The sequence below is a fragment of the Python bivittatus genome, unplaced genomic scaffold (genome assembly GCF_059951505.1).
Source record: "Python bivittatus isolate LINGU-HERP-01145 unplaced genomic scaffold, Pbiv_v1 ctg000470_np1212, whole genome shotgun sequence".
Lineage (NCBI taxonomy): Eukaryota > Metazoa > Chordata > Lepidosauria > Squamata > Pythonidae > Python > Python bivittatus.
The window spans coordinates 1,918,487-1,927,658 of NW_028277065.1; the positions used below are offsets into that span (position 1 = coordinate 1,918,487).

At 39.9% G+C, this 9,172-nt stretch overlaps 1 protein-coding gene across 1 annotated transcript; it reads right to left on the bottom strand.

Annotated features, from left to right (window-relative positions):
• Window positions 1-7,776: 7,776 nt before the first annotated feature.
• On the bottom strand, window positions 7,777-8,727 carry LOC112542677 (olfactory receptor 4D1-like). Its single transcript, XM_088142986.1, has one exon. The coding sequence runs from the start codon at window positions 8,725-8,727 to the stop codon at window positions 7,777-7,779; it is 951 nt and encodes a 316-aa protein (XP_087999112.1).
• Between the last annotated feature and the right edge of the window lie 445 nt (window positions 8,728-9,172).

A 9,172-nucleotide genomic window follows, 5' to 3' on the forward strand; every position in this document is an offset into this window, starting at 1 on the left:
AAAAAGTAGCAAAGGACTCACATCCAAAGGGAGCTCTGGAATCGCACTCAGAATAATTTCTATTCCTATATCTGCCAATCATCAAGAGGCTATGAGTAAACCTATAAAATATTAATTCAATGTCTAGGAAAACAAAACACAAGAGAACTCATTAAAAAGTGGGTAGGTAGACAGATAGAAATGTGCTTGATATTCCTATATCAGTCTCATTAGAGAGAATTTTCTTGTGGAAATAGTCACAACTTCATAGTTGATATATGCAAGCCCTCATATAGTCACATATCACATCTGACCATAACAGGGACCTCAACCTAATCAGTTGCTGGATTCAGGAAGCAGTGTTGCACAGTTATGGTGTGATGCAGCCTTGCTGGGCAGGGTTCTGACAGTAGGGAGCTCTGTAGGGCTGTTCCTGAGTACTTAATGTCCAAATGAATTCATCATAGGAGAGGAGATCCCTCAGGTACAATGTGGTTAAAATGTTAAATTAGGGCAGGAAAGCAGTTGGCAACTAGCAAAGACATTTGCATCGTCTGATTTCAGTACAGTACACTGAAATGAATTGAGTAGAAATGAATTGGAAGCCCCTTTTCTTGAATTATTTTGATTTGATCAAATTAAGTGTCATCCCTCCTATTCCTTGAAATTCTTTGATCCCTATCCAAATGACAGTGATGATGAGGATGAGGATGAGGATGAGGATGAGGATGAGGATGAGGATGAGGATGATGATAATGATAATGATAATGATAATGATAATGATAATGAAGGCATCTTTACTTGGAATAGGAATGATACCTCTAACACCATCAAACAACGACATCTGCCTATCCCAGATCCTTGGGAAGGACTCAGTAGGTGGATAAAAATGCCAAATCCACTTTAAACACCTGGCTGACTGTACGGCCAACCGTAATAATAAACTTTTCTTTGACAGGAACATGATGCTTAGTCTAGAAGCCTGTGGACAACATAGTCCCCCCCCTCCCTTACAGGTTATTGTAATTGCAGAAACATTTGAGAAAATTATGCATAAACCTCATAGCACATTGTTTTCTGCATTACAGCCATACGTCTCTCTCAGGGGAGAAGAATATACTGTTCACAGGGTGTAGGAGAAAGCACAGCTTGCTTCAGGACCATACAGACCCTGAAGGCAGGAGAGGAAGGTACAGGAAATCCCACACTTCCCCTTAACCCAGTCTTTGCAAATCTGATGGCATTGGGCCACGTTTGGGTCATGGTGAAGGAGCAGCATGGAAAGACTGAAGGATCTAGTAAGGCATGAGCTGACATGTCTGCTGCTACTATATTACCTCCTCTTCCTTCTCTACAGTGACCTCCAATCAGCTGTTATTTCAGCAGCAACAGCAACAGCAGGAACAGTACTGCCACTCCTGCTCCCCTTCCCTTCCTTTTCTGATAAACTGGATCCAACAGATTGGATGGGGTCAGACCATGTGATGAAAGCAGAGCCCTTGCAGGCACTGCAGCTTCCCCAGAACTCATTGCTAGTCACCTTCTTCTTCTTGCCTTCAGCTCTCATGAAGCTGAATAAGTGGCATGGTAGAGAAGAACTGGACATGTGACTTGCCTTCTTTTTCTCCTGCTTGGCTTTAAATGTTGCAGCCTGGTATGCTTAAACATCTGAACTCTCTTCAATAGATCTCTGAGACTCAGCTACATATCTCCATCCTGTAATGGATCAGATATGCTGTAGAAGTCTTGATTTGGTGTCTGGAGACTGGGAGGCATTGAATGGGAAGAAACAAGTGGATATTCATTCCTTGGAAGTTGGAGCTCCTACTTATCCAGGAACCATCTGCTTCCCTATTAGCTTTGGTGGTGATTCGGGATGGGATAGCACTCTCCCTGGAGGAATAGGCATGTGACTTGAGGATTCTTCTAGATCAGTGCTTCCCAAAATTTTCTATCCCCCACACCCCTAGGGGATGTTTAATTAATGTCCACACCCCCTACAAAAGTCATATCAGATTTGAAGATGAAGAAGTCCAATTTCTAATGCAGGTGAACAAGTTGAACTTGTAACTCAGTTTATAAAATTGTCACACCCCCTGAAATTCCAAACATATTATTGTCAATTGATCTGAAAAGTGAAGAAAATCTGACATTCCCCCCATCTAGGTCCGGCATTGGCCTGCACCAACATGATCAAAGCAGTCTCACTATCATTTCCAGGTGAAATACTGATTGAAGTGGGTCAAGAAAATTAGTTTCATCCGGATTCAGTTGGAGCTGTGAGACTACCACATTCTAAATTTTACCCCATAATGAAATATTTGAGATGTCACAGACCATCTCCATCAGGTTAATGATAAGGCATTGCTTAAAGAATGATTGTCATTCTTGATATTATGCCCAATGACATGATGTTACTCATATGCTCATTTACAGTACATGCATGCATGTACATTATGAATATGCATATTAAATTTGATACAGGTTCTTGTGATGTTGGGTACTCAAAAACAACAACAACAACTGATGCACAAAAGATCTCAAAGATCTGAAATCCTACTTGTAAACAATTACTAAGAGCTTTGAAAATCACGTAGTAGTCTGAGCAAACTGTTTTAAATTCCCAGAGAAAATGAAAAAGTATGGTAAGAGATGATTCTGAGAGGTCATGTTGGATTCCAACTAAAGTATCTTATCTGACTTATTAAACATCACAGACACAATTGCCAGAAGGAGAATATCAAGATGGCACTTTGGGTATAAGAATGTCAGTCTGTCGTTATGAAAGGGATTAGCACATTTTAACACATTCTCATTTAAAGAATAAAGGAAGGAAAGAATAATTCCTGAGGACGATGGTTTACAGCCCCTCCTAGTTTAGCAACTATGTCAGTAAGTGACCGTTTGCAAATATGATGATAATAAATGTTAGTAAATGGTGGTAAAAAAGTCATTTTCTACCTGTGTCCGGAGTTATGTCCAAATTTCTGTGCCTGACAACAATGCATGCTAGGGTGAGATTAACACTGGTGTTTCTCCATGAGACAACTTTATCTAAATGAGGGGAATTTCAGTGGAGTTCAAATAGCAGAAGGTCCCTCGGGCAGAAGCTTCTCTGAAGCTTGAGCATTAAACATGGTTAATTCAGTGTCTCAGGAATTTTTTCCGAGACACGAAGCATTCTCCGGGCAAGGGGAAGCTATCAAAGCACGTCATGTGTCTTCCGGACAGCTATAGCTTATCGATCGAACTCAGGTCATAAACGAACGGTGAGCAATCAGCTGGGAAGTGGGAGGATCAGCTTGTTGGTGCTGCATTTAAAGCTTCTTAAAGAGACACTGCTTCCAACCACCCCACCTCTAAAATCACTTTTGTTGTAAGTTATTTAAAGAATTTAAAGAGGCTGTCTCCACAGCAGAAATATTTCTTCTCTTGGTTGGACTTTCATTATTTTCTGAGACTTTTAAAGTGTGCTGTACCGGATTTGAAGGATTGAAACATGAGCATGCAATCTGGAAGTTTTAATGTTTTTAAAGAAGTTTTCTACACTTTTAGGAGACTACTTTTATGTATGTTTTACATTTGCTTTTAAAAAGGAAGAATTTTATATATGTTTTTCCCCCTTTCTTTTTTTCCTTGTGTAATTGAGAGAGATTTACTCTTAAATGCTGTGGGAAAGTCTTGGTTTGGTGATTTTCACAAGTTATGATTGGCTGCAGATTCAACCCCCTTTTGTTTTGTTGCTAGTTTGTGAGAAAGCAAAATCTGTTGATTTTTCTAAGCTGGGACTGGCTGCTGATTTGCCCCCCCCCCCCCCATCTTGCTGTTTGTTGTGGCTATCCAGTTATGTTTGCATTTGGGAATAATTACTTTTGGCCACAAGGGGGAGCGAAAATATTAAATTGGATACTATCAAAAGGAAGAAACAGCTTTCCTTATTTCCTTTCTTTAATTTTTAACTAAGGGCAGAAAGAAGAAGAAATAGAAATAATGGCCACCAAAAAGCATATAAGGCATGGATTTAGTGAACTTGAGTGGATGAAGGGCATGTTTGAAGAATATACTCTCAATATCACACAAACCATTACTCAAAGTATTAACCAAATATTAGATTAAAGATTTGCTGATCTTGATAAAAAGCTTGACCAAAACTGGACAAATTCGAAAAGGAATTGGAAGAATGAAATAAAAAAGTTAATGACACAGTTAACATGTTGGAAAGTGAGAGGGACAAAGAGTTGGATAAAGTTGTACCACTGGAACTGAGAGATAAAGAAGTTTGTTTAAGGTCCAGGGAAATTTTTGAGATTAAAGGAGAAAATGTAACAAATATGATGGATGAAATAGAGACAATTCTTTGTATAAATTGCAAGTATGTAACTGTGTATGTTAAATCAAGAGATGTATTGGTCTTTCAGGTACTCTTTTTTTAAATTTAATACTGAAAACATGGATATAACTAGGCCTAAAGAAATATCAGTAAGGAGTTCAAGGAAGGGAAAGGATTATGCTATTTTGATAGATACTTTGAAAAAGAATAAAACCCTCTTTTGTTGGGAAAAATTAAGGGATAGGGTGAATTAAACTTTAAAATAAAAGAATAGTTAAGAGTTTGAAGGCTTTATATCTTATTGATCTACTTACATGCAACTGTTTAAATGTTTTTGTATAAATGATGAATATGTTATTATTAAAATGTATAAGATGTTGTTCTAGATGAATCTCGAAGATGAACAAGCCAAGAAAGATGGACGGTCCCACAAATACCTACAGCAGAAGAATGGATTATCTAATGGACTTGACTTAAATGGCAAAATTAATAGTATTCATAAGAGATAATATTGTTTTTTTTTAAAATGTCTCCTTATGGCAACCCTTCTTAGATTACATGCTTGTGGGGGGGGGGGAATGAAAGTGTTGATTGTGGGTTTTAATAATTAGGTGGTTCGTGTTGATAGAAATAATCTGAATTTGGATTAACTAGTGATAAGAGATTAACTTTTTAAAAATTTGTATTTATATTTGTATCGGAGATAGTTGGAAGTCATTTTCCAACTTCATTAGTCATGGTACAATAACTACTATATCAACTAATTGCACGACAGCTAAATCCGGAAGTCACTTTCCATTCTGTTCTATATATTTTCACTATTTTAGTTTTTGTCTTTTTTCTTTTAGTTCTATTTTCTATCTTTACTGTATTCTCTTTTTTGTTTTTAATTGTATTCTTAATACAATTATTAAGAATAGCGGGAGGTAACATGTGGTTGGATCCAGGCGATAGTTAATCCTTGCAGGAGGGAGTGTTTCCAGCGCCTTTTAAAGAGGCATTGGCGCACCCCCTCTTCAAGAAGCCCTCCCTGGATCCTACCATACTGGACAATTTCCGTCCAGTCTCCCACCTCCCCTTTTTGGGGAAGATGATTGAGAAAGTGATGGCAACACAGCTCCAAAGGGTTCTGGAGGAAATGGATTATCTGGACCCTTATCAGTCAGGTTTCAGGCCTGGTTATAGAATGGAAACGCCATTGGTCACACTTATGGATGATCTCTGGTGGGAGTGGGATGGTGGAAGTGCGACCATCCTTGCTCTCCTTGATCTCTCAGCGGCTTTTGATACCGTCAACCATGGTATCCTATTGGGATGTCTCAGGGACTTGGGGGTGGGCGGCACAGTTTTGTGCTGGTTCACCTCCTTTCTTTGGGGCTGGTCCCAATCGGTGGTGATAGGGAGAGAGAGGTCCCATCCTCAGCCCCTCCTTTGTGGGGTGACACAGGGTTCGGATCTCTCTCCGCTCCTTTTCAACATCTACATGAAACCGCTGGGTGAGAACATCCGTCATCATGGGATGAGGTTTCATCAATATGCTGATGGTACTCAATTATATATCTCCATCCCTGGTGAGGTAAGTGATGCAGTGACTGCCCTCTTGCAGTGCCTGGAGGCTGTGAGGGTCTCAATGGGGAACAACAGGCTCCAGCTGAACCCTGGCAAAACGGAGTGGCTGTGGGTTAATGGCTCCTCTGTATCCAGGAAGTTGTCATTGTTGGTGCTGGATGGGGTAGCACTGCCCCAGACAGACCCAGTGTGTAATTTGGGGGTCCTCCTGGACTCATAGTTCCTGCTTGAAGAGCAGGTGGCAGCCGTGGCCAGGACAGCATTTGCACAGCTCCTGGTTGTGCACCAGTTATGGCCTTTACTGGATCGGGATGCCCTTCGAACTGTCACTCATGTCCTTGTTATCCCCCAGATAGACTACTGCAATGCGCTCTACATGGGGCTACCCTTGAAGAGTATCTGGAAGCTTCAGCTGGTCCAGAATGCAGCCGTGTGAACTATTTTTGGGGTCCAAAGAAGGACCCATATAACACCATTGCTCCATGAGCTGCATTGGGTACCGGTTTGCTTCTGGGTCCAATTCAAGGTGTTGGTTATCACCTTTAAAGCCCTACATGGCATGGGGCCAGGCTACCTGAGGGACTGCCTCTCCCCCACGATTTCAACCAATCCCTACCAATCACACAGAGAGGGCATGCTGCAGACCCCCTCAGCAAAAGAACTCTGACTAGCGGGATCCCGAAGGCTGTAGCCCCAGTCCTCTGGAACATCTTGCCCCCAGAGGTGAGACTGACCCCCTCACTCCCGGCCTTTTGTAGGGACTTGGACCTGGTTCTGCCATCTGGCCTGGGGTGGGGAGGGAGGTCATCAGATATGAGGTTGGCTAGCCCCCTAGAGGCCTGGTGTTGCTTCCATTGGCTTCCTGGATTTTTCCTCTTCTTTATTCTGTGTAAATGTGTTTTCTTATAAATTTTAACTATATATTTATTTGTAGTTTTAATCTGTTGTAAGCTCCCCAGAGTCCCCCATTGGGGGGAGATGGGCAGGGATAAGTTTGATTGATAACTAAATAAATAAGTAAATAAATAAATAAATAATATAATGAAGTTCTTCTATAAAAAAGCTTTATCTAAATGACAGCAACTAGTAAACTTCACAGCGTCTCTCTCTCTCCCCCCCCCCCCCCGTGTCATATGTTCACTCAGTGACAATTTCATTTGGAGATCATTTACCTGGAATGTATTGTGGTTGCTAAACGAGGAGAGATTGTATTGGATTTAGCTGTCGTGCAATTAGTTGATATAGTAGTTATTGTACCATGACTAATGAAGTTGATGAAGAAGATATGATAATGACCTCTTTCAGGAATAAATGTTTTTAAAATATTTGTTTATGAAATAAGGTATACAACATTTGGTCCAGATTTATACATATTGTCTCTCCACCTAATGCCTTACATTTGGAGAGTGGCGTCTCCCTATCTCACTCAAAGGCCAAACATGATCTTGCTTATATCACTTTGTGCTAGTTAGTATCCAATGGGTACTGTATAAAACATATGTAACAGTTGCACAATTGATGTCACAGTAGTGTTATATATATATATATATATATATATATATATATATATATATACCCACACCCACACATATCTGAAGAGCAATACATTTTATCAATAAACTTTGAAAATAGATACAGAAAACAAAGAGCAACAATGTCTTACAGGGGGGAAAAACACACACAGTCAATATATGTGGCTTGCTCAGGGCTACATCCTCTTGAAGCAAAGCATATGTGTCTTCTGAGTTCTTGAACTTGCCTAATACATTAGTAATTTCTTCAGAAATATAGCAAAATGTGGTCAGCAAGTGTTCACATTCTGCTCCTTATATGTTCTAATTTAAAGAGTTCTGCCACAAAGTGGGGGACTGACATTTCAATTATCCTGCATATCTCTCTCAGATAGAATGTGGTGCTTCTGTCGTTTTAGAAAGACAGCATTTTTTCATGAGTTTCTTAATGGTGAGTTTCATCTCCTTATTCCGAAGAGTGAAGATCATGGAATTCAGCATTGGTGTCAAAAGAGTATAGAGGACTGAAGCAATCTTGTCTGCAGGAAACACCTTGAAAGGGCGGTCATAAATGAACATCCCTGGAACAAAATTTAAACTCATAACTATGACCTGGGCAGCACAGGTGGAAAGGGCCTTGTGCTTCCCTTCAGTGATGTGCCTCCGAATCTTTACTAAGATGGCGGTATATGACACCAGCAAAGTAAAGAAGATCAATGTCAGGAGAAGCCCACTATTGCAAACCATCAGAAGCTCGGTTGTGTAAGTATCAGCACATGCCAGCTTGATGAGCTGAGGAATGTCACAGTAGAAATTGTCCAAAATGTTGGATTTGCAGAAGGGGAGCTGAAGGAGAATTCCAATCTGGATAATGGAGTGAGCAAAGCCACCCAGCCATGCTCCTACTACCAATCCTATGCAAATTCCTTTCTTCATGATAATTAAATATTGCAGTGGCTTGTAAATAGCAATATATCTGTCCACGGCCATTGCAACAAGCAAGAAGACCACTGTGCCCCCTGTTAAATGAATGAAAAAAATCTGTGCAATGCACCAGTTGTAAGAGATGGTTTGAGTATGGGAGAAGAGGTCCCACAACATTTTGAATGATGTGACAGATGATTCAGTGATATCTACAACAGCCAAGTTAGCAAGCAGGAAATACATGGGGGTATGTAGAACAGGTGTGAGGAACACCGTGATTATGATGGTGAGATTTCCAAGCCAAGTTGTGCTATAGATGGCAAAGAAAAGGAGGAAAAGGAGAGACTGAACTCTAGGATTCCGAGAGAAGCCTAGGAGAATAAACTCTACTACTGCTGTCTTGTTGTTCTCCATTTAAAATCCTGTTAATGGGTTTAGGTAGATATATTCCCCCTGTCATAACTGAGAAACATGTAAGTTATGTCACTAAATGGTTCCCAAAACAATTCATCAACAATGTCTATTACAATGCATATTACACATTAAGATTTATTTTTCCTGAAATCAAGTCAAATGCTATCAAATTTCTTTACTTTGCACATTTCAAGGGTATAGAAATCATAATTGTAAATCACATAAGTCTAAATCAGTTAAATCTTTTTATTTTGGATGGAGAAGCCACAGATGAAGGTATAATTTTTGCTTCTAGAAGCTAAACATCTAACTTTAATATAATTTACATTTATATATTTATCCATTTTTAATTTATTTGCAGGTTGTACAGTCCACTTCAATTGAATTGACTCTGAGTAGTATATCACTTCCCAAATCTGTAACTTGGGTGAAAAGCAGACATGAT

Coding starts and splice junctions, on each gene's coding strand:
- LOC112542677 (XM_088142986.1), bottom strand. CDS start 8,727: ATGGAGAACAACAAGACAGCAGTAGTAGAGTTTATTCTCCTAGGCTTC.